The sequence below is a fragment of the Equus asinus genome, chromosome 15 (assembly GCF_041296235.1).
Source record: "Equus asinus isolate D_3611 breed Donkey chromosome 15, EquAss-T2T_v2, whole genome shotgun sequence".
In the NCBI taxonomy this organism is placed as follows: domain Eukaryota; kingdom Metazoa; phylum Chordata; class Mammalia; order Perissodactyla; family Equidae; genus Equus; species Equus asinus.
In genome coordinates, this window is record NC_091804.1 from 34,816,840 (window position 1) to 34,842,525 (window position 25,686).

The 25,686-nt window shown below is 46.3% G+C and overlaps 1 protein-coding gene across 7 annotated transcripts in view; it reads left to right on the forward strand.

The window, feature by feature from the left end:
• The window catches only part of TTPAL (alpha tocopherol transfer protein like), a 36,281-nt gene that overhangs the window by 5,266 nt on the left and 5,329 nt on the right, over window positions 1–25,686 (forward strand). The window contains exons 1-5 of one of the 7 annotated variants that reach the window (XM_070485977.1): window positions 15,721–15,830; window positions 16,168–16,300; window positions 19,686–20,145; window positions 22,775–22,866; window positions 24,443–24,553. In XM_070485977.1, the coding sequence (XP_070342078.1) occupies window positions 19,701–20,145; window positions 22,775–22,866; window positions 24,443–24,553 (648 nt within the window). In that variant the 5' untranslated portion in view covers window positions 15,721–15,830; window positions 16,168–16,300; window positions 19,686–19,700. Of the gene's footprint in view, window positions 1–15,705; window positions 15,831–15,969; window positions 16,104–16,167; window positions 16,301–18,407; window positions 18,547–19,685; window positions 20,146–22,774; window positions 22,969–24,442; window positions 24,554–25,686 lie in introns of those variants that run through there. The other 6 variants (XM_044748327.2, XM_044748325.2, XM_014845912.3 and 3 more) reach the window with 6 other exon arrangements.

The following is a 25,686-nucleotide window of genomic DNA, read 5'->3' on the forward strand; positions in this document are numbered from 1 at the left end:
GTCATGAGAGCGTGTGGACCCGCGCTGGTCTCCACCCGCCTCCCACACAACCCACATTGACCGCTTCCCCCGGCCCCTCACTCCCGCATTCTGGCCCTGGTTTTCACCATCCCAAACGCAACAGGTGCCGTCTCGCTGGTCTCCCTGTCCCACCTGGACCCCTAAATCCATTCTCCACAGTGTTTATATAAAACACAGATCAGAATACGCTCATCTCTACCCCACGCCCAACTCGAAAGCGGTACCCAAGCCACAGAGAGTAACATCCAAACTCCTTCCCACGGCCCACAGGCCCCATATCAGAGGCTCTGATCGCCTCTGCCGTCCTGGTTCTCTCGGGCTCGGGCCTCGGGGCCTTTGCTCTGGCTGTTCCCTCTGCCTGGACTCCTCTTCTCCCACACCTTTAAACCGCTGCTGCTGCTTGTGGTTCAGATTGACTAGAACTGTCACTCATCCACAAGAAACTGACAAACAGCGGCCTCTTTGGAAGGAGAATACAAAGCTGGTGACCGGGGTAGGGGGCATGGCAGGGAGAAGCACTTTCAACTGGGCGACATTGCTCGAATTTTGCACCACGTGCATATTCAAATAAATGATTAATTCAAACGGAAGCGTCTCCTCGGAGAGGCCTTTCTAGAAAGCAGCCTTCCCCATTTGCTTCCTCTTCCGGGGCTACAGTTTTCCCCTATGAAGGGCTTAACACAGTCTGTAATTGCCTTGGGGTTTTTTGCTTTGCTTTTCACGTCTTTTTGGTTCATTGTCTATCTCCCCTTCGTGAGCACAGGGACTTGGCTGGTCTCATCCACCACCTAGCACAGTCCTGGCACATAGTAGGGGCTCAATAAACATTTGTTGAACAAGTGAAGAAAAGAAGGGAGGGAGGGAACGAAGGCCTTCTGGGATGATTATGGAGATTAACCAGGCAAAGCCGGAGGCGAAAGGTTGCCCTTGGTTCCAAGTAGAGGGAACAGACGGTGATTTGAGGACCTGAAGAAGGCCAAGCTGATGGGACTGGAGATGAGCGAGCCAGAGTGTGGGGCAGGCAAGACAATGTCCATTTCACAGATAAGGAATCTGAGGCTCAGAGAGGGCAAGAGACTTGCCCAAGTCATCTAGCAGGCCCAGGTATGAGTTGGGGATCCAGGTTCTAACTCAAAGTTAAATAGAACCTCTCAGTTACTGAGCACCTGTGGGTACTAACTTAGGAGGTGGGTCCTAGTATTACTTCCTCATTTGACTGATGAAGAAACTGAGGCACAGAGAGGCCGAGTGACTTGCCCTAGGTCACCCAGCTCCAAAGTAGCCGAGCCTAACACTCCTGATGATTCCCAATTTCCACTCCCAATTCTCCCAAAGCCTCTGGCCTCACATGGAGCACCAGCATGGACCCCCCAAGGGGCTGTGCGTTCAAACCCGGAGGCTCTCTGGAGCTTTGGGCAAAGCCAGGAAATTCTCCGAAACCCTCCATGGGCTGGGTTCCCCCAACTCCAAACCGAAAGAGAGCAAAACTAGCCCTGCTTGCAAGGCTGCTGTGAGAAAAAAGTGATAAAAAATAATTACAGGACTGGTAAGTGATAAAAATAATTGTAGGGCTCCTGGCAAACAGCCTGAGCTGTAGAGATGCTGTCTGATGATAGCAGGAATTTATGGCCCTGCGGGCCCAGCCTTTTCGAGGCTGGGTGATAGGAGCAGGAGTCACGAGTGGGGTCACGGGCAGAAAACTCCCAGCAGCCCCATTCCTGGGGTGAGGCCTGAACCCTTCTCCTACCAGCCCGGGCACTGATTTCCGGGACTCTCCGATGGCCATACCCACCCCCAACTCACAGCCCACGGGCACCACTAATCATCCATCTGGTAGGGTCTTGTGTCTCTTGCCACTTAGCTTTCTAATAACCTGAAACTATTAGCACTTTACAGTGACTTAGTTCATTCATTAATTCTCGGGGCCCCAGGGGAAGGCAAGGATCGTATTTTGGTGGCTGAGGTGGGGCAAGACCCAGAGGGCACAGTGATTCATTCCTCCTCTAGCCGGTGGACATTTACTGAGGGCCTATTCTGTGCCAGGGGCCTTGCTGGGAGAAAGGTGGTGCCTGGACACTGTGACTCACCCAGAGTCACAGAGCGCCCTGGGGTGGGGGGATGACAGGGCAGGACCCTGGGTCCCCAACTCCACGGACCATGGTCTCACCACCACAAAAGAGACTGGGAGTGGCTTGTCCCTATGAGTGTTCACAGCCAATTCTTAAAGGCATCAAAATCCCACCTTAGAACCCTAGTGTATTGTTGTTTTTACAAAACAAAACCTACGTATCACAAAAGCTCAAATAATGCAGAGAAGTACAAAGAAGAAAGTTCCAAACATCGGAATTTTACCACCCAGAGAAAAACCACCCTTCACAGAGGAGCTGAACTAAGAGGTCAAGAGCACAGCCTTTGAGGCCAAAGTGCCCATGTCCACGTGACAGCTCGCAAGCTAGCTGTGCGACATTGAGAGTGTTAACGCTCCTCTGCCTCAGTTTCTCCACTTGCAAAATTGTCTACTGGCGGCACCTGCCACACAGGGCTATTAGGAGCGTCAATGAGTTACTATTTACAGACACTTAGGACTATGATCATTCAGTGTGTCTTTCTCAGACATGCTTTGTACATACGTGCACTCCTGCTTGTGGTTTAGAACCTGATTTTTAAATAAACTCAGCAAGATATTCCAGGCATCTTTCCATGGCTATAAGCTTGTTTCAGTAAGGTTTTGATTTAAAGGCTGAGCATATTCAGGAGGCCCCTCCCCACTCTGGATCCACACTAGTGCCGCTTTGGAGGCTCTTTATTTTCTCCTGGCTCTGCACCCAGAGCTTTCCACAGATCCCCAAGGCAATCCTGTGAGCCTCCATCCATCCCACAGGGGTAGAAACTAGGGCTCACAGACTGCGAATATCTTGCCCAAGGTCACAAAGACAGGACTTGAACTTCAAAATCTGGACTCCAGAGCTTCACCCTCAAGCTGTAGCCACCCTGCCATCAGGACTGAAAAACAGCACTGAGACATCCAAGGGGGTTTTGGTGTCAAGTGCACCTGACCGTGCATTCCTGTTCCCCCAGTACTAGCCGTGTCAGCGTGGGCCGATTCCTTAACCTTCCTGAGCATCAGTTTTCTCATCTGTAAAATGGAGCCGCTGATACCCATCACACCACCTTGCTGCAGAGACGGCTGCTTTCTGGCTGACGGCTGTTGTTTCTGGAGCAGGAATGCCTGTGCGGCTCCACGCTGAGAGCTCTTTTGACAACATCTCCAACATCTCTTTTAGTTAATGAGAAGCACATAAAGAGCCTGGCAGACCAACAGTGGTGTTCGCTGCCTAGACTTTATATTTCACGAAGGCAGGGCCTTTGCGCATCGTGTGACTTCAAGACCTAAACAGTGCCTGGCACAGAGGAGATGCTCAAAAAAATTTGTTGAATGAATGAATGACTCTAATTTAGCCAATATGAATGACAGAAGCGCTCTGTTACTTACTAGGTATGTGACTTTGAGCTAGTTTTTTCACTCCTCTGAATTTTAATTTTCTCCTAGGTCTAATGGGTACAGTGATACTGGCAACATTTACTGAGTGCTAACTCTGTGCTGGGGCCCTGTGCTAAGTGTTTTATGTGTGATATCCCCTTTAAACTTTACAACACCCTCTGAGGTACTATTATTAGCCCATATTAAAGTTAAACTAGCTGAGGCACAGGAAAATTAATTCACCTGGCTAAGCCTTCACAAGTATTAAGAGGTGGAGCCAGGATTCAAACCCTCAGGCCTCTGACTCCAGGGTGCACCGCTTAACATTAGTCTTTAGTGCCTACCTAAGAGTAACCCACCCTTCTCCATCAACAGTAGATGGAGTAAATATTTTGAGGTACATTCGTGGGGTGGAATACTACACAGCAATGAAAAAGAGTAAGTTACTCATAGCCACAACAACATAGGGGAGCCAGGCACAAAAGATTACTAGAGTAGCCAGAGAAAATATAGGATGCCCAGGTAAATCTGAACTTCAGATAAACAATGAAATTTTTTTAGTGCAAATATGTCCCCTGGGAAATTCAAATTTAACTGGCATCCTGGATTTTTATGTGCTAAACCTGACAACCCTAAATATTATGTATGTATGATTCCATTCATATGAAGTTCAAAAACAAGCAAAACAAATAAATAATAGAAGTCAGGATAGTGGTTGTCTTGGGCGGGGGGGGGGGTGAGTGGAAAGGGTGTTAAAAAGTTATATATCCTGCTCCAGGTGGGGGTTACCAGTGTGTGTATGCTTGTAACAACTCACCAAGCTGCACACTTATTATTGGTACATTTTACAAGATTTGTGAATTGTGACTCCATTATAAAAAATGTTTTAAAATTCTAAAGAGCAATACACACTGTCTATAAAATCTTTAGTAATAGTATCTAAAATAAAGTTTGTGACTCTCTTAGCACATTTTAGGAGCTCATAGTAAGAACCCATCGTTTTACTTATAGTAAAAACCCTATGAGAGGGCCGGCCCGTGGTCGAATGGTTAAATTCACACGCTCCGCTTTGGCGGCCCGGGGTTTCACCAGTTCGGATCCTGGGCGCGGACATGGCACCACTCATGAGGCCATGCTGAGGCAGTGTCCCACATGCCACAACTAGAAGGACCCACAACTAAAATATACAACTAGTTACCAGGGGGCCTTGGGGAGAAAAAGGAAAAATAAAATCTTTAAAAAAAAAAGACCCTATGAATAGAAGCAGAGCATTAGCTGATGTAGTGCCAGAAGGTGAGAGGATGGCGCAAAAAGACCGGGCAGGGCTCCGCTCTGCTGGCCACAGGGTCGCTAGCAGTCGGACTCAACGGCACAAACAGCAAACAAGTAAAAACTCAATAAATGGAAGCCATTGTTAAATGTAACAGCAGCATTCATGTCATCATCGTTATCATCACTGCCTTCTGAGACGCTCTCTACTGCAGGCTGATTGGAGCGCCCTCAAGTGCCTACATTTTGTCACAGCACTTCAGTTACTGCAAAGAATATTGTTTATCCAGGCCTGGAGTCTCCATTCCAAAGGGCAAGCCTTTGCTTTTGCTCCAAGACCGCATAAGAAAGTACCAGAATCCACATTAGACTAATGGGTCCCAAGTCCAACTCCAGCCCTGCCCGTGACAGCCCCCTGAGCTGCGTCAGAAGGAAGGCAGAGGGAATGCCCAGGTCTGCCTCTCTCTGTTTCACTGTCGAAGCGCAATTGCAAACATTATCTCGTTTCGCAGGAACTCACACGATATATTTGAAAGTAGTACTCGATGGGCTACAAATGCTTTCACATTAAGAACAACCACACCAGCTTTCAGTGAGCGCTTGCTGTGTGCCGGCACTGTGCTAAGAGATGGATGTCTGTTTTTTCCTTTAATCCTTAAAATGACCTGTGAGGCATTCTGAGCCCGCTTTTTTCCCCTCATAAGTACGCTTTGGGCATCTTTCCATGTCAATAAATATAGCCGTGGCGGTAAGTACTTGATTCAAAGGCTGAGAAACTTAAACAGTCAGCAGCCACTGCCAGGTGAAGATCAGTAATAGTTAACATTTATTGAATGTTTATTACACACCAGGCCCTACACTAATTGTTTAATATGAACTATCTCTTATTTGATCCTTGAGGCAATCTCCAAGTAGCTTCTACTATTATTCAGATGATTCCAAGGTCAGGCAGCTGGTGTAAATGGCAGAGCTGAGATTCAAACTCAGGTTGGTCTGATTCTGACACTGGGCTCTCAGTCAGCATATCTGAAGGACAATATGGGGAGGGAAGGTCCCCAAGTAGAGAAAGGAGTCACTGACAAATCCTAAAGGCAGGCAGAAGGGTGGTGTGGGCCAAGGCCACGGGGGAGGCAATTTCTGAAAAGCCACAGTCTGCCACAGAGGGGACAAGAAGGCTTCCGGGAGGTGGCACCATTTGGACTGACTGTGTCTCCAGCCAAAGAAAGGGGAGCTTTGAATAACTTACCATCTCCTGAAGGGTTTCACATCAGGCACAGGTGGGTCCAAATCCTAATCGTGCCACTCTCTAGTTTCTTTTTTAAAAACAGCATGATTGAGGTATAATTAATGTACAATAAACGACACCTATTTAAACTGCGTAATTTGATGAGTTTTGCCATATGTACATACCCCAGGAACCCGTCACCACAATCGTGATGATGCACGTTTCCATCACCCCAGGTTTCCTCGTGCCCCTTTATAAGCCATCTTATCGCACCCCCTACTCCCAGGCAACCATGGTCACTGTAGATTACTTTCTTTCACCATAGAGTACTTTCAACTTTCTGGAATTTATAGAAATAGAATCATACAATTTGTACTCTTGTCTGACATTTCATTGAGCATAATTATTTTGAGATTCATCCATGTTGTTGCATACATCAATAGTTTGTTCCTTTTTATTGCTAAATCGTGTACACGTGTGTGTGTGTAGGTATATACAGTTTCCCCCATTCCCCTATGCATGGACAGTTTCCCGCCAGTTTTTGGCTATTATAAATAAAACTGCTAAGAACATTCACGTACTGTCTTTGAATGGACAAATGCTTTCATCACTCTTGGGTAAATACCCAGCAGTGTGATTGCCAGGTCATATAAGTATATGTTTAACTTTTTAAGAAACTGCTGCAAACTATTTTCCAAAGTAGTTGTACCACCTTGCATTCCCACCAGCAGTCGCTAGGGAGAGTCCTTTTAATTTTAGCCATTCTAGATGAACCACTGTTTTTAACCTGTGGACCCCACTGATGGTTCCTTAGCCTTTCTGAGCCTCAGTTTCCTCATGTGTAAAGTGGAGATAGTCATACCAACTCTGAAAGGTAGTGAAGACATGGTGAACCAGCGCATAGGCAACATATAGTATAGAGACTAGCACATAGTAGGTGTTTCATAAAAGGTGGCTCTTTTATTACGATTGAACCCCAGCCATCCCGTGATCTGGAGACTTACCCCAGGACACAGCATCTTCAACTAGAGGGCCCTAGTAACTCCTTCCTCAGTCCTTAGGAATCTGACATCCAACTCTAGCTTCTCGCTGCCGCCATCCAGCTCTGCCCCTCCATTAGGCTTTGTGGGACAGGGCCCAAGCTGAGCCCTTGTAGGTGTTTTCTGCCCAGGCTGGTCCCTGGGAAACACTCAAGCAGCCTTTGTCCTGAGGCACCGGGGAGTATGGGCTGACCTCAGCACACCCTCTCTCTGGCTCCCTCACTAGTGTAGTGGGGCAGCCCAGCTCTCCCAGTTTCTAGATGTCCCTGCCCACATCAGACCATTGGACCCCCATATAGGGGTCACATGTTAAGCTCTCCAATTAGTCCCCCCAGAGAAGCCCTCCGTACTTCATTCCACCCTTCTAAGAAGATGGCCACCAAAAGATTCCTTGCCCCCTCTTCCCTCATAGGAGCACTGTGGGTGAATGTGGGGAGAATAATCCATAGGGGGTTCTGAGTGGTCGTGGACAAATTTTACCAGCTGTGGGCTTTGGGACTGTGCTCTTGAAAAATGATTGCTGGCTGTCACAGCAGAGCTTTCGAGTAACATTGTACAAGTCACGTCCACCCTCTGAGGCTCAGTTTTCTCACATCTTCATGGAGGGGACACAACCCAACGGGGTTGTTGGGAGGGCTGAGTGACACGATGAATCTACAGACTGTTGCCGGATCTGCCTCTCCGGGATTCCAGGATCCTGGACCTGCAGCTCCATCTTCATGTGACTGTTTCCCAGTGAGTTTCCTCTCTGGGCCTCAGCGTTCTCACCTGTCAAATGGTACTCATGAGAGCCCCTGCCTGATAACATCTCCAACAGGCTGGTCAGGTGAATACATATGAAGTGCTGGCGTTTGGTAAGAACTTGGTCCTGCTGGGTGTTAATAATACAGTGGAGGGTAGGCTGAGAGGGCTCTTAGGCTGGTAGTGGTGGGGTAGGGGGTATGGAGTCTCTACCCCTCCTTGTCCCCTACCATTCTAGGCCTTGTTCTGGAAATGCTCCAGCCAGACTGGGATCTAGGGAACGGAGAGGACGCTCTGTACCTCCAAGCAGCCGTGCTGAATCAGGTTAGAAAATCAATGTGTGACCAGAAAACACAGCTGGGCTCTCACCTCTTCTGGGAAATCCGCACAGCCAGCCCCGCGCATGTCTTTATCTCCCGCTTAGAGAGGTAGCCAGCTCTCTTCTGAGTCCTGATTCCGAGGCTTGTGAGCAAAAGGCTGGCACACACGGTGACAGAAGGTTCTGGCTCCTTGAAGCACACCAGGCTCATGGGTCACAAGCTTCACACGACCCCCGGGTAGTGGTCAGGTTTGTCCGGCGCTTGCCAAGCTGCTGACTTCTCCCAGCCCTAGTCTGGACGCTTCTCAAGCCAAGTCAGGCTCTGGACGGCTGGTTGGGCAACCCATGACCTCAGACTGGGTCAGATCCATCAGGTGAGCATCTGTTTAAGAGTATGGAACATTTTGTCCTTTAGAATCCCAAGGGCCAAAGACTATGAACCCTCCCCATGCACAATTCAAACTCCTGACACTGCCTTTTACTTTGGGCAAGTTCCCTTACCTCTCTGAGTTCCAGTTTTCCCATCTTGTTTTCATGTATTAGTTGTAATAATTTTATACGAAGATTTTCTCTTTTTTTTTTTAAAGACTATTTTTCCTTTTTCTTCCAAAGTCCCCCGATACATAATAGTTGTGTATTTTTAGTCGTGGGTCCTTCTAGTTGTGGCACGTGGGATGCCGTCTCAGCGTGGCCTGATGAGCGGTGCCATGTCCAGGATTCGAACCCTGGGCCGCTGAAGTGGAGAGAGCAAATTTAACCACTTGGCCACGGGGCTGGCCCCGAAGATTTTTTCTTAATCTGTTATTTGGTTACCAAGTGGTACAATTCATATAGGAAAGGTGAGCTAAATACTGGATTCTTTCCTTTTATTTACCTAGTTTTCAAGAACATAATTTGTTTCCATGCCATCTTTAGAAGGTGATCAATTAGTGTTTTCGATGATGAATTCAGGGATTAAAACATATTTGATGAGTTTCAATCAATTGCAATTACTATCTTTGTGGCAGCTGAAATTGTATCACCTTCAGGTTGGTTTCCAACTCCCTTTGATAGCTTTCTACTTATCTGGTATGACAAGATGTTACAGGCTCATCTTGTATACTTCCTGCTACAAATCTGGAAATAGCAATTTCTCCAAGAGGTCCCTTTATTTTTTTGAACAGAAAATGGCGTTTCAGGACTACAATCTGAGTGCTAGGTAAACTCACTGGTACTATATTGGTCATTGTTTCTAGGCCTTTTTAGTAAATAGAAGTAGGAATTTTATATATAGATAGAGATTTTATCATATATATATATAAATAATATATATTAGATATTTTTGTTTTCAAGGACACAGGAGATGATAAAATTGAAAGATTCTACAATTAGTGATTTCCTTTAGCCCACTTTACACAGACAACAGTCTCAGAATAACAACAGGAAAGCTACCACAACCAATTAGAAGACTGAAAATGGATACAAAAATTTTTGCATACACTGTGTCCGTTCTCCACCAGGATGGGGGCTGCACTATAGCTACAGTGTTAGAACATAGATGAATTTTATTACCTTTTAACCATCACTTAGTCTTAGTTCTACAAGTAAACATATATTGAATGCTTCCCACCAGTTCTTATGTCAGCATCTCTCTAGTCATGTTGTTGGTCTGATTCTCATTCTCCAGTAGACTCCTCAGGAGGAACTTACGGAAAAAAATACTCCCCAAGTGCTCACAAGTTGACAATAGTTCTTTAGAGAAGGTCAGTTTTGCTGAAGATAAAATCCTTGGCTCGTCCTTTCTTTCTTCGAGCATCTTAAAGGATGCCATTTTCTTCTGGCACTCGCATAAAGCATTGCTGTTGAAGAGTCTGATGACAACCTCATTTTCTTTCTTTTTGCCTGGATACCCAAGATGCCTAAAGATTTTTTTTCTTTCTCTTTATAAACCAGTAATTTTACCAAATGATGTCTTGATATTGGTTATTCTGGGTCAATGATGTATTCCTGTGCTTTGTTTTATTTTTTTTCCTTCAGTGACTCCTATTATTGACGTGTTGGATTTTCATTGCCCATCTTCTTATTGATCAATTTCTCTGAAATTCTTTTACGTCTTTGTTTAATTTTCATTTTTAAAAATTGCCCCCTTTTCACTTTCTATTTATCTCAAAACACTATTTGTTGATTTTATTTTTTCATTTGCTCTTATATTCCATTTAGTTTACTTTTCATTAAAAATTTTTTTCTTATATCTCTAGTTCTATCAAGAGTTCTGACACCTCATTTCTGAATTTTTATAATTCTAATTTATGTTCTTTTTTGTCTTATATAATCTTGTTGACGTCTTTTAACTTGTTCTCATCTTTTTTTAAAAAAAAAGTCTTCCTGGAATGCTTTCACTGTCTGTAGGGATATTATTCTGCTCCTTATTCTCTCTCTCGATCTCCCTCCCTCTGTCATAGTCATTTTATTTTCCCAGGATTTAACTTTGATACTTTTCCATTGCTCATTTTTATGTGAGATTAATTTTTTCTGAACATTTAGAAGGAAGCTCACTTAAGATAGTTTTTTTTATCTTCACAGAGCTCTCCCTTCTGTTGTTTCTGCATATTGTTAAAAATATATATATGTGGCTTGCTTTCTGAGGATTTCTGGCTCTGTTCCCCGCCCCTACTTTTATCCTGCCCTTCTCTTTCCTTTATTTCTGCTTTCCCTATCCTGCCCAATTTTGATTCCTTTCTCAGTAATTTCTCCTCATTACGAGGCTTGTCCTGGAAAGAAGACTTGGTGGTCAAGAATTCACAGGGGTTGAACTCCGTTAGCCCATGGACCCTATGGCAGACCCCTTGCGCTCACCCGCTACTGGCATTAACAAAACCCTCCCCAGTTTCAGCTGCAGTTCTCAGATGGCCCCGCCACAGTTTCCCACGAATACAGGTTGCAATTTTGGGATTCTCCAGTTGTGTGGTTTCCCAGACACCTGTTACTTCCCTTTTATTTCTCCTACGCAGAGGCCCCAGTGGCACACAGGCCTTGTAGCTATTGCTGATTTGTCCTCACCCACTTGCTTTTTTTTTAATTTGTGAAGATACCTATCACCTAGTTTTGTTGTAAATGTCTTTCTGGAATTTTGTTTCTGTTTTTATGTGGGGTTGTGGGAGGAATCATACCTCTGCAGGGTGTCACCGCCTTCATCTTACCAGAATTCCCCAAGGGCTATCATTTTTATAAACGAGGAAACTGAGCCCCAGGGAGGTGATTTGCCTAAGATCACACAGCTAGTGACAGAGGATAAATGTCTGTGAGAGCACCTGCTGTCCTGCCTGGCACAGAGAAGATGCCTAATGTACACCACTCCCTCCCTGTCTCCTCTCCATCTTCCTCTCTGCTTCCACCTGTCAGTGTCTCTTCAGGATTCTGTTACTGACAATTAAATGAGATTATCCAGGCAAAGAGCTCATCACACTCCCAACGAAAAGCATTCAATAAAAGGTAGCTGTGCATATAGAATTTATGGCTGAAGAAACCAAGGGTTACAGATGTAAGCAATTGCTCCAAGTTAACACTCTGGTTAGTGACACAGAGAGGACTTGGCCTCAGGTCTGTCTGACCAGATGCCGACTTTCTTTCTCCTATACCAATGGTTCTCAACTGGGGGCAATTTTGTCCTGCGGGGGTTATTTGGCAATGTCTGGAGACATTTTTGGTTTTCACCACTGTGAGTGTAGGGTGCTACTGTCATCCAGTGGGTAGAAGCCAGGGATGCCATTAAACACCCTACAATGTACAGGACAGCCTAATCCCCCCCCCCCCCCAACAAAAACCTGCCTAGCCCCAAATGTCTATAGTGCCGAGGTTGAGAGACTCCGCCCTCCACCACGGTGCAATCCTAAACAAGCCTTACCTTAGAAATCTCACTAAGGCTGCTCCAGGAGATTGTCTAACTCAGAATCACACGCCTTGAAAACAGAGATAGCTCAGGCATTTCCGGCCTCCTCCACATATACCCAATGCCCAGATTTCTTTTTTCAGAGACGAGATGAAGCTAGGAAGGCAAGATATTTGTATCCCTCCGACCAAGACATGGGGCAAGCTACCCTTCCTCTGGTGATCTTTCTGCCCCCAAGTGGGGTAGTCATAACCAATCAACAGACATCTCATGATACAACGTACCAGAACTCTGTGCATGCCATCCCACTGTATCTTCCTAAGGACCCCCTAAACAGGAGGCACCATCCCCCATTTTACACATGAAGAAATGGGTCTTTCAAGGGGTAGTTCAGAGTCTGTTACTTCCGAGTGTGCAAGGCAGGGATGTAGAAGATAGAAACTCAAATCCCAGCTCAACCACAGAGCCATCAAGTGACCGCAGGCAAGTTCTTCTCCTTCTCTGAGCCTGTTTCCCAACCTGGAAGAACAAAAGGGCAGGATCACATGACCTCTAAGGCAAAGCAAAATTTGGAGCTGTGGTGTCATACAGACTTGGGTTCAAATCCCACCCTTTCACTGACTATCTTGAGCCCCCAGGCAAGTGACTTTTCCTCTCTGGGTTCAGTTTCCTCATCTGCAGAGGAGACAATCCTAGCTTGCTGTTCACAGCATTTTAGTAAGTCATAACTGAAATCATACAAGCGAACTGTTTAGCACAGTGCCTGGCATATATAATTCCTCAAGTAATTGGACCTCTTTTTGTTGTCATTGTTGTTTATCTGAGACTCTTCCAATCCTGAGCTAACTTGGTTCTAGATAACACCAGGAGGAACCAAAAATAATGGCCCTCAATTGAGGGATGGAACAGGGACTTCTGGGGCATCTCTGAATCTCCTCCCAGCCCTTCCCTGCCCTTAGACCAGGCTCTGGACCTATGCTCCTCTCCTCCTGCTGGCAGAATGTGGGATTGCAACCCGGACTCTAGGTACCACCAGTGGATCCTGGGTCTGGGCTGAGGGGTTTATTCCAACGCCTAGGACAGCATGGTTTGGACACAGTCATCCCTCACCCTTTGCCACAAGAGCTACCATTTCTAAAACACTTACCATTTGCCTGGCATGGGGCAAGGTGTTTCGTCTTATGAGCTCATTTAATCAGCTTTTTGTCCGTGAGGAACTAGAGGCTTTTGGAAGTTTGAGTGACCTGGCCAAGGTCACATAGCTGGAATTAGTGTTGCCAGACTGCGGTAGGCTGAATAACAGCACCCCAAAGACATCCTCGTCCTCATCTCTGGAACCTGCGAATATCTTACCTTGTATTTTTTTTTTTTAAGATTTTATTTTTCCTTTTTCTCCCCAACCCTCCCAGTACATAGTTGTATATTTTTAGTTGTGGGTCCTTCTAGTTGTAGCATGTGGGACGCCACCTCAGCATGGCCTGATGAGCGGTGCCATGTCCATGCCCAGGATCCGAACCAGTGAAACCCTGGGCTGCCAAAGCAGAGAGCATGAACTTAACCACTCGGCCACAGGGCCGGCCTCCTTACCTTGTATAGTGAAAGGAACTTTGCAGGTGTGATTAAATTAAGGATCTTGAGGTGGTTGGCCCCGTGGCTGAGTGGTTAAGTTCACGCACTCCGCTGCAGGCAGCCCAGTGTTTTGTTGGTTCGAATCCTGGGTGCGGACATGGCACCGCTCATCAAACCACGCTGAGGCAGCGTCCCACATGCCACAACTAGAAGGACTCACAACGAAGAATATACAACTATGTACCGGGGGGCTTTGGGGAGAAAAGGAAAAAATAAAATCTTTAAAAAATAAATTAATTAATTAATTAAGGATCTTGAGATAGGAGACTATCCTAGATTGTCTGAGTGGGTCTAATGTAATGACGAGAGTCCTTGTAGGAGGGAGGCAGGACACACTGTATCTCTAGTCAACACTAATGTATTGTACACTTAAAAGTTTGTGAAGAGGGGCTGGCCCTGTGGCCAAGTGGTTGAGTTCGCATGCTCCGCTTCAGTGGCCCGGGGTTTCACAGGTTCGGATACTGGGCATGGACATGGCACCGCTCATCAGGCCATGCTGAGGCAGCATCCCACATGCCACAACTAGAAGGACCCACAACTAAGAATATACAGCTATGTACCAGGGGTCTTTGGGAAGAAAAAGGAAAAAATAAAATCTTTTAAAAAAATTAAAAAAAAAAATTGTGAAGAGAGTAGAGCTCATGTTAAGTGTTCTTAGCACAAGAAAATAAAAAGGTTTTCTGAAAAGGGAGTCAGGAGGATCAGAGTTAGTGGTAGATGTGACAACAGAAGAGGTTGAAATGATTTGAGGAAGGGGCCACGAATCATGGAAGTCAGGTGGCCTCCAGAAGCTGAAAAGGCAAAGAGATGGATTTTCCCCTAAGTCCCAGAGAGAATTCATCCCTGCCAACACCCTGATTTTAGAATTCTGACCTGCAGAATTGTAAGAGGATAAATGTGTGTTTTTTCAAGCCACTAGGTTTGTAGTAATTTGTTATAACAGCCACAGGAAACTAATACACAGATTTAGCAAAAATAAAAATAAAAAAACAGGATGCCCAGTTAAACTTGAATTTCTGATAGACAATTTTTTTAGTATAAGTATTTCTCAAACGTTGCATGAGACATACTTAAAAACAAATTGTTGTTTATCTGAAATTCAAATGTAATTGAGTGTTCTGTATTTTATCTGGCAGCTCTAGAAATGGTAGAGCTGAGAGCAGAAGCCAAAACTCATGACTCCCTGGCACCCCCCTCCCCTCCTCCACTCCCCCTGCACAATCTAGCATCTGGCACAAACTGCCATGTTCCCATGGCCTTCCTGGGTCAGTCCCCATCTCCCTCTTGTCACTGGGGTAAGGAAAGGAAGAGATTGTTTAAGGTCATCTCTTGGATATTCCTTTGGGCTCTGAGTCCTCCTGGACTACAGAATTTCTCTCTAGAAATGGTTTAGCTTCTTAATTTTGCCAGAAAAAGGGACCTAGGGGATTTGTCTCAAAGTTGTAATTGCACAAAATGTGTGTGTGTGTGGGGGGGGGGAGTTGGGGGTTTTAATAGACTAGGGGTGGGGGCTAGTAAAGCCTTTTTCAAGGTACCACTTTCTGAAGGGGACTTCAAGAACCCCAAAGCAGGAAACAATTATTGAATCAGGATTTTAGGGCAAGAATCGTTACAGATTAGGAAACTGAAGCCCAAGGGTGAAATGGGGACTTGCCCAAGGCCACTCAGCTAACGACAGACACAGATGTGCCCGGGAGCGGAATCTCCCCCTTTGGAGCAGCCAGTCCTGACGGCAGCTATGGCGGGAAGAATCCTGGAATGCTAATCCCGAGGTCTAGGTCTGAAACCCTTTACTTTATCCATTGACAGTTTCCCTTTCATGAAATAGGAGAATTCCATAAATACAAGGATTTAATGAAATAACGGATAAAAAACACCAGGTACATGGCAGTATGTTCTCGGAAAGCGGCAGCTTCTTCTTTCCTTCTCTGGGCCTCAGTTTCCCCTTCCATACTATCTAAACCTGCTCGCTCCCCCTGTTCCACCCCGCCCCTCCCAGGCTCAGATCCCAGAGCGCAGAGGCCCGGCCGCCAGGGGGGGACAGAGGGCTGGCACTGCGGCGAGACGTCGCACATGCGCACTCACGGGCGGCGCCCCACCTTCCCACGCCCTGCGCACGTCACTTCCGGCGCGAGGGGCCGGGCCGGCCGGGCAGGGAGTGCGGGTAGCTTCTGCGCGCGCTGCCGGACGAGGCTCCCGCCGCCCATTGACCCGCGCTCCGCCCCCTAGCCGGGCCGGTGAGTGCCCGCGATCCCCTCCGTGTGCCTCGGGGGCCGGGGAGAGGGGCCCCTAAGAGGGAGGGATAACCGGAAGTGGGAGACCCGAGGAGAAAGAGAGACCCCAGGAAATGGGGACACCTGAGGAAGGGGTGACAACCGGAAATGAGGGGCCTCGGAAGGCTGTCGACGGGACGTGGGGTCTCTGGGGCTCCAGGAGCCGTGGCTTCCTGACCTCTCCTTGTTGGGGTGGGGTGGGGAAGAAGGTGATGCTCTCCAACTGATGGGTTCCAGGTGAGGAAGATGCCTGGCTTCTCCCTAACAAATGGTGTTTGCACCCATCCCTCTACCGCCGCAGTTCGTTCACCAGACTGTCACTGAGTCCTGCTCTGTGCTTGACACTGCCGAGGCCCTAGAGATTAAACAGGAAGCTCCAGGTGGGGTGTAGAGCCCACTCTGGGGCTAGACGCATCCCTGCTCGGCCTCACCAGGTGTGTACCTTTGGGCACATCGCTTAACCTCGTATCATCCGCTAAGATTTACTGAGCACATCACGTGGCAGGCACTGGGGATAGCAGTGAAGGTGGCAGGCGAGTTGTCTGTCCTCGTGGGATTTACATTCTAGTGGGCAGTTTCCTCCTTTGTAAAATAAGTACAGTAATGGTGCTCTCACCAAAAATTGTGAAGGTTAAAGGACAGGTATAAAGTGCTTATCACGGTGCTTGATGCTTGGTAAAATGCTGGAGCACATATCTCTTTTCATCTTTCCACTGTGAGTTAAACTTCGTAAGGCAAAGAATTATATTGTTCACTGTTGTTTTCTTGGCGCTTGTGAGCACAGTGCCTGACATGTATGGTAGGTGATCAGTAATTTGATAAACGAATGGGTGGTGAAACTGCCTTTAAGGAGTTTCATGACACTGGATGGCAATTTCTGAGAGAAAAATAGGAACCCAGTGCTGTGGAAAACTGGAAGGAATCACCCTGAGGGAGTCAGAGAAGGCTTCACAGAGGAGGTGACATTGAAGCTAGGCCTGGAAGGTGATGAGTTGTCTGGTTGGGAATAAACAAAGAGAGGAAATTCCAGGCAGAAGTGTCAGAAATGCACAAGGTGTTTCAAGAGAGGTGGGTCATTCATTTGTTTTGGCTGGCATTTAATGTGCATTGAGATGGAAGGTGGGAGAGAGGCTAGGCCTGTAGCCCATGGACACTACAGTCTGTCTTTCAGATAAGCACTGGATTGGGATTAGAGGCATGTGTTGGTGACTCTCATGGAAACACCCTAGGGTGGGTCCCATGAGCCATGATTGTTGTTCCATTCCTCACTCAGGATACCTCTACCAAGCAAATTAAACTCATTCAACAAATATTTATGGAGTGCAGACTATGTGTCTGACACCCTGTTAGGTGCTGAATTTAAGGTGATGAACAAGGCAGATGTGGTCCACAAATTACCTACCGACAGTTACAAGAGTAGGAGGGGCTGTGCTGAAGACCTTCTGTTGGGGAGGCTCCTAACCTGGCCTGGACTCAGAGGAGGCTTCCTGCTTCAAGCACCATCATCTCTTGCTTAGATTACTTGCAAGAGTCTCTAAATGGTCTTGTCACTTCTGTCCTTATCCTCCTACAGTCCACTCACAAGACAACTGAGTGATCCTTTTAAGATACAAATCAGATTGTGTCACTGTAAACACTCCATAGCTCCCACCAACCTCAGTAAAAGTCAAAGTTCTTACTGGCCTGCCAAGCCCTGTACCAGTGCGGCCCCAGCACCTCTCTAAATTCATCTGCTCATACTCTCTGCCTTGCGCATTTGCCTCTAGCCACACTCACCTCTTTGCTGTTCCTTGAAAAAGCCAGGAATGTTCCTGCTTGAGGCTTTGCACTTGCTCTTCTCCCAGATATCTGCATGACATGCTGCCTCATCTTCATCTTTGCTCAAATGTCACTCAAGTGAGGCCTTCCCTGCCCACCCTACTTAAAATTGCACCTCCCATCCCCAGATACATCCAGCCCCCTTCCCTGCTCTGTTTCTCTCCCTGGCACTTACCATCTTCTAGTAGACTATTTAGTTTATTTTGCTTATAGTCTCCTCCACTAGAATCTAAGCTCAATAAAGGCAAGATTTTTCATTTGTTCACTGCTCTATCCCCAGTGCCTGGAAGAGAGCTTGGTCTGTACTAAGTGCTCAATATTTGTTGAGTGGATGAAGTAGCATCTAATTGGACTTGAGGGTGAATCAGTCAGATGAAGAACCGGAGGAAGAGCATGCTAGTGGGAGGAAACAGGATGTGCACAAGACAAGAAAACACATCTTTGGGGGGAAGTGAAAGAAGCTGGGTGGGGCTGGAGGTTAGAATGCAAGGAATGAAGTGGGCAGACCTAAGATTTAGAGGCAATGACCTGGTCTCTCTGGCTGGGGGGAGACTGGCTATGTGCAAAGACCCCAAGATGGTCCCCGCCTTCCTGGCTGAGCTCAGAGTGGGGGATCATCGACAGCCCATGGACGGGAGCTTGGGCTTTGGAACTGGTCTGCCCTGCTGCTACCTTATTCCTGGGATATCTAAGGCAATTGCTTTGTTTTTGTTTTTCCTTCAGTAAGTGTGTTGGTTCACTTCTTCTAAGAAGCAGACATTAGGATGCGATTAGCTGTGCAAGACATTTATTGGAGGCAATGCCTGTGAAGCATAAAAGGAAGGGGAGCTGGAGAAGTCGGGGAGAATCTTCAGGCAGCCGTGTGAGTCTGGCCCCTGTGAAGGAGGTTTGGGCAGGAAGTCTCAGACTGGAGTGCATTTCCATGAAAGGTTCAGCCAGGCCAGGCTGGTAGGGCATCCTCTAGGCGAAGTTGCCTGTTAGAGGAAGCGTGGGTCTCCCTCAGTCACTGGCTGGGGGCAGTCTGGAAAATATAGCATCCACTGGATGATGGATCCAGAGGGACAGCAGCTGAGGCCATCCGCCAGTTATGCTCCACCCCAACAGAAGATCTGATCAGCTCAGTTTCGTGGCCATGATAAGTCACATGTGCATGGTAAAAAATTAAAACAGCAGTGAAAAGTCTCTCTCCCACCTTAAATGTCCAATTGCCCAGTTCACTTCCCTGGGAACACTGGTAACAGTTTCTTTTTATCTCCTTCCAGAAATTTTAGGTGCATTCATAAGTGTATATGTGTATATATTTAAAAAACATAAATGTGATTATTTTATGCACACTGTTCTGCAGTTTACTTTTTCCTTAATATGTCAATTCATAAAGATCTGCCTAAATTCCTTTTCATAACTGAATGGTATCCCATTCATATGGTAATACTATATAACCAGTCTTCAACTGGTATACAATTAAAGTGTTTCCAGTCTTTTGCCATTATAATCAATATTTGTAATCATCATCTTTGTGTATGCGTTTTGCGTACACTTACAGGTATATGTCCTAGAAGTGGAATGCTGAGCCAAAGGGTATGTGGTTTTAAATTTGGTAGATACTGACAAGCTGCCTTCTAAAGAGGCTGTGCCAATTTATTCTCCCACCCGCAGCAAGCATATCAGAGTAATTGTTTTGTATTTTTGGCAATCTGAATTTCGAAGTTGTTTTAATTCACATTTCTTTAATTATGAGTGAAGTTGAGCACTTGTTCATACATCTGTAAGCAAGGCCGTGGTGTCTGCTGAGGAGTGTGTCTCTCCTGCCCTAGCTGCCTGGGTGCCTCCATGGAGATTCTAACTTCATTCGGCCTGGGGTTGCACCTGGGTGCCTGGTTCAGCTCCAGTTCATTCTCCTGCTTGAGAACCACTGCTCTGAGGTTACTTGGCTTGACAAAAACATTCGTCTGCCTACATCATGATGTCCTGGGGTTTGAAATGAGCATTCTGTTTTGGCAGGAATCCTGGTAGCTAATGTCAGAAGAAAGTGACTCTCTGAGAACCAGCCCTTCTGCGGCCTCTCTTTCCGAAAATGAGCTGCCGGCACCGCCCGAGCCTCCTGGCTATGTGTGCACTCTGTCAGAAGAACTGGTCACCAAAGCCAGGGAAGAGCTGCAGGAGAAGCCGGAATGGAGACTTCGAGATGTCCAGGCCCTCCGTGACATGGTGCGGAAGGAGTACCCGAACCTGAGCACCTCTCTCGACGATGCCTTCCTACTGCGCTTCCTCCGAGCCCGCAAATTTGATTATGACCGGGCCCTGCAGCTCCTCATTAACTACCACAGCTGCAGGAGAAGCTGGCCCGAAGTCTTCAATAACCTGAAGCCGTCGGCCTTAAAAGATGTCCTTGCTTCTGGATTCCTCACCGTGCTGCCCCACACCGACCCCCGGGGCTGCCATATCCTCTGCATCCGCCCAGGTATTGCACTAGGCTGTTCCAGGGGGTGTGTGTACAGTTTGGGACATGTCTGTCCAGTGTCCTCTCTCCCTTTCCTATTCCCTTTTGTCCCCTCTCTGTCCTACTCAAGGCTCTTTTGATGGCAGATGACAAAAACCTGCTCAACCTGGCAAGAAAACAGACAGGATATAGTCTAAGGAGACAGGAGCATCTCACAGAACCAGAGAGCTCTCATAGGCCCTGGAACCGAGAACCAGAATCTGGTTCATTCCCCCATCAGGAACTGAGACAGCCTTTCTCTCTGTCTCTGCCTCTGTGTCTCAGTCTGTGCATCTCTCTGGGCCACACGTTTCTGCTGCCCTTTGCATATCTCCTTCACACTTCTCTCTATAGACTGGCTTTTGCTGCCTCTATGCACATGGCTAGCTCTGGCACCCCTCAACTCCTAGGTTTACCTGGCCACCCAACTAAGTTCCTTCAATGCAAATTCCAGATTTCTAGGGTTGAGAATCTGGCAGGCTGAGAAAGCTGCCCTGGTCATAGGATACAGGTGGGGCTGCCAGGACCCCTGCCCTCCACGACTTCCCTCCTTTGTGAGTAGGTCAGGTACAGACATCAGTGAAATGGTGTGGGCTGGGCAGACGCCTGGAAAGATGTCTGTGTACCATGTGCCTCCTCCAACTTTTCTCTCCTTTCTTCTACTTTGTTAAGCCATTGAAAGGACTCACAGATTCACCTTTTGATCTGAGCACTTCATGAGGGTAATCAGGACACCTTATGTTTCTTTGACACAGTAGTTTTCAATTGGGGACAGCTCCCCACCCACAAAAAGTATTTGGAAATGTGTAGGGACATTTCTTGGTTGACACAATGACTAGGGGATGCTAGAACTCAAGCTTTCTGATTCTTCTTCCTCTTCTCTTCCGTGACACTAGATGCATTATAATCTCAGGACGCTTCTCCACTCCACCCCTGGCCTCAGTGTTGTCCATCAGACAGAGCTGAGACAAAATTTGAAAGTAAGATTTCAGTGTTCTTCCCAGCCAAGCCAGGAAAATGAGAACGTGCCGATAGCCCTCCTTCGCGCGTGCGTACAGACTCCTCCTGGAGGGAAGCCTGACGGGGCAGGGAGGACGGCGTGCACCTTCCTCTGCCTTTGAGCCCCACATCGCCCTTGCCTTTAGTCACTTACCAAACCCTCTCTGGGGCCTAAACCGTGCTCTTGATCCTTTACTGTGTACCAGGCACAGTGTTAACTGCATTACCTGCTGTTTTGGGCACTTTCCAATATTAGAGGTGTTTATTTTAAAATCAGCAATGCCGTGGAGATTTCAGGGCACCAGGAGACCTAGAAACCATTCGACGAGTGTTTCTGCTGCTCCTCTGCACTCAACACATAAGACTATTACAAAACAGATATTACCACGCTGGTTTCAACCCTTTGCTTGTGAGATGAATTTTTTCCCCTTGTGTCTGGAGCAGATCTAGACCCCTCCCCAGCGTCTCAACCTTTTAGAAGGGGGCATACACAGAAGGTTTTGTTTCCACTGGGTGTGGGCTTTGCCTTCTTCTAAGTGCTTTTGAGACATATGTGATTGAAAAGGATGACATCTAGTTATGTAGAAGCAGGTTTAATTGGCAGCAAGATTAGACAGCAAGCTGGCACAATTTTTGGACAAGGATTTTTTTCATAGTAATTTTGCACATTACATATCCCATTGGTGGAAATTATGTGGAGTTTTATCTTTCTAAGAAAGGAACAGACAGATCTTGGTGGGATTTTCTTGAGAATAGTGGTTAATGGTCAAAAGTGGTCATTTTCATGTTTTTCCCAAAGAGAGGGAAGACTCCTTAAATATATGGGGAGTATTAAAGGAGCATCCAGCCTGGAAAGGGGAGTTTGCTCAGCCTACAGCATTGGGAAGCCGTCTCCATCTCTGCTGTCCTCAGCATGGCTTTTCTCAGGCCAACTCCTGCCTCATGGCGCCCCTGAGTCTCAGGCTCCCAGCCTCACCACTACAAGAGGGAAGAGATCTTCTCCTTTCAAAGGGCTAGGGTCCCAGGATTGAGTCCCCTTGGCTCTGCTTGACCTGGCTTGGATCACACAGTGTGCCCAGGAGGATGTAATACCCAGATTGGCCAAGCCCACCTCTGGAGCCAGGAGCTAAGTCAATTTTACCCAAACTACATGGCTAGCGTGGGAAGAGGTGGTTCCCTAGGGAAAATCAGGGTGGTGTTATGAAATAAAGGGGCATATCTGATGGCAGAGGCACAGATGTCCATTAAGGGAAGTATTATTATGCCATTCTACTTATGAGGAGATGTAGGCTCAGAGTGAGGAAGTAACTTGCCTAAGGTCACACAGCTGTTACCATTCAAACCCCAGGTATGTCTGACTTCATAGCACATACTTTTAACCTCAACACTCGGTTGCATTTCCATTTCAGAATGTGATGCTCTGTTTGGAGTTAAGAAACATTAGCTGCTGCTTAAAGGGGCCCCTTTACTAACCTAAGTAGAGTCATGCTAGTAGAATATCTTTCTCTTCCATTTTTAAACAACAGTTTTAACAAAGAGATAAATCTTAGCCTGTCTGATTACTTGTTTGTATTCATTTCTGTAATATACTGTTCATTTCTTATGACCTTAGACAGATGGATACCGAGCAACTATCCAATTACGGAAAACATCCGAGCCATATACTTGACCTTAGAAAAACTCATTCAGTCTGAAGAAACCCAGGTGAATGGAATTGTAATTCTTGCAGACTACAAAGGAGTGAGCTTATCAAAAGCATCTCATTTTGGCCCTTTTATAGCCAAAAAGGTGATTGGCATCCTTCAGGTATGGCCCGTATTTGTCACACGCCTGTTCTGTGCTTGTTTTGGCTTTCCCTGGGGCCCTGTCCTTTTGCTTCAGATTCTGCATGATACACAAACCCCACTTCCCACTGCTACAATCAGAAGAGTACAGAAGCGTCATGGGGAGAAAGGTAAAAGTCCTCTTTACCCCTCATTCTCATCAGGGTCCAGTAGTTTTTGAGGTGCCTTCAGTCTGGACAAGACCAGCTTTAGGGCGGGAGTCCAAACACCAGAGAAATGCTTTCTGCATTTTTGTGTGTGTGTCCAGGACACAGAGGAGAAACTCTCCTAACAGATGACACTGAGCAATTGTGCTGCTGCCCGAGGCGATGGAGCCTCCTGCCCTTTGTGGGACCTGGCAGCGTGGAGCACTGTTGGCCAGATGCTTTCATACCTCACGTCCTATGCTTTAGCCGTAAAGTTCCTTACCTACCTTCACAGTATTTAACGGTTTGCAGAGCTCTTTTACAGTCATTGTAACCCATTTGGTCCTTCAAGGAATCCTCTGAGACAGACAAGGCAAGAATTATTTTTCCTTTTTGATAGGTGGGGAAGCTGAGGCCCAGAGGATGTAGCCCGGCCCAAGCTCACAGCTCATACAGGTTGACTCCTCATTCATTCTGACCCACCCACAGGGGTGCTGTCTCTTGTCACGTGTGGGGCACCAGAGATAACAACAGTTCTCCTCATTGAATTCCACAGTGTGTTTGGGCCCCTACTGTGCACAGACTGATTATTTAAACATCAATGTCACATTAGGTCATTATTGGAAATTTGAATTCTGGCTTTGAGCCAATACTCTGGCTTTCCTCAGCTTCCACTCTTCTTTTGGTGCCCCTGCTAAATACTGTGCAGATTCAAGTGTCAGGATAATAAGTTTGGATCAGCGTTTTTCTAGTCCTGTAAGATGACCTGGGGGACAAAAAAAAGTTCTAAGGTTAAATAAGTTTGGGCAGTGTGGGATAAGAAGTCTTTCTTGTGAATTTCGCAATAAACATTTGCATATTGAAAGCTCTGAACAGTCCTGCAGTTAAGGAAACCTGTTTGACTATGTTGGTCTCCTCTTTCTCAAACTTAGTTATCTACCATAGAACCCTTTTTTGCATCACACCTAGTAATACCCAGGGAAATACACTTCTGGCAACGCTGATCCAGAAGGTCTCCTATTTGCTCGATCCATCCATACAGACTCAGACCGTTTTTGCTACAAGAAGAGCAGCTCTCCATTTGTTTGCCTAACTCTGTTCTAACTCAGCTCTGGGTCCCAAGAGGCTCTTCCCCTGAGGCCTGTCTTCCTGTTTCGCCCCGAAGTGGGCTGTCATTGAGGAGGCCGTGAGAATCAGACCAGACTGATGTTGGGGCCTAAAATGAAGAAGATTTAAGTGGGGAGGCAGGCTGTGGAAACACAGTTTGCAGATACTGCACATCTTCTAACGTTCCCTTCCCTTTCCCCACAGGATGGTTTCCCCATTCGGATAAAAGCAGTCCATGTAGTGAATGAACCTCGAATATTTAAAGGCATTTTTGCCATCATCAAACCATTTCTGAAGGAGAAAATTGCAAACAGAGTAAGTGATGATCCTATTGACTTAAGATACTTTTTTTTGCTTCTTTATTCGTGACAAGTATCTATAAATTTATTGTGACATCAGTAAACTAATCTTAGTTTATTATTTTTGCCCTGGCACTACTAATTTGGAAAGAACGGGGTTACAGAAAAAATAAATGAACAATCCTTTCTGTGAGAGGAAGAATAAATTAATAAGAATATAATATCTGACAGTAGAGAGAGCAGAGGCAGGATTGTTATCATAAGAGCTCCCTTGCTCTGTCATCATTTAGACTTTTTCGTATCCTGGCCTGGGCATTGGGAGCCAACACTGCATTTTATGTTCAAGAGGACGTGGAGGAGGGTAGTCATTGGGCAGGTAGTTCAAAAGAGTTCTGGCGATTTCTTACCACAGCTCCCTGGGATTTAAAAATGCTATTTAAGCCTTTGCACTTACATAATTTCTTGTCTCTCTGTATAAAGTTTGTGAAATAATTCAAGGTTTATGAAATATGTGAGTTTTTAGCTTAACTTGTATTTAAGAAAGGATAGATGACACTTTAAAAGATAGTCTTCCTTTCTGACCCAGAAGAGCCAGTTCTCTTTTAACCTTTCCCAGTACCAAAATGAAATGGGGTGGGTGGTATTTTTCTCCTGCTTTCCTGGCCCTAGGAACATTGTGGTCATTCGATGACTCAAGACACAGTCTTGAATTTTGTGCTCTCTTTCAGAGAGGAAACAGAGAATCTCAAGGTTGCAAGGGAGGGAACTTAAAATCCAGATCCAGATTCCCAGACCCTTTGCCTGGAGATTTTAGCTCAGCAGTTCAGGAGTAGAGCCGAGGAATCTGTGCTTTTAAAATCTCCTTAAGTGATCCTGATGCACAGTTAGGTTTGAGAATCACTAATTTAGTGGCCTCCCTGCCTGGGTTTGAACCCATGTTGGTTCCTGGAGATCCTGTTAGGAGCCTGCTTTCATCAAAGCAGCCTTTGGACCAGGTCCTTTATATCTGTGGAATGACCTTATTTGTGGCGCATAATCTTGTTCATTTGGTCCTTCCTACGTTCGTTCATTCATTTAAAAATATTTATACTATGTGCACCTATGTTGTAGATGAACAAAATAGACCAAAGTCTCTGCCCCAGAAGCTGA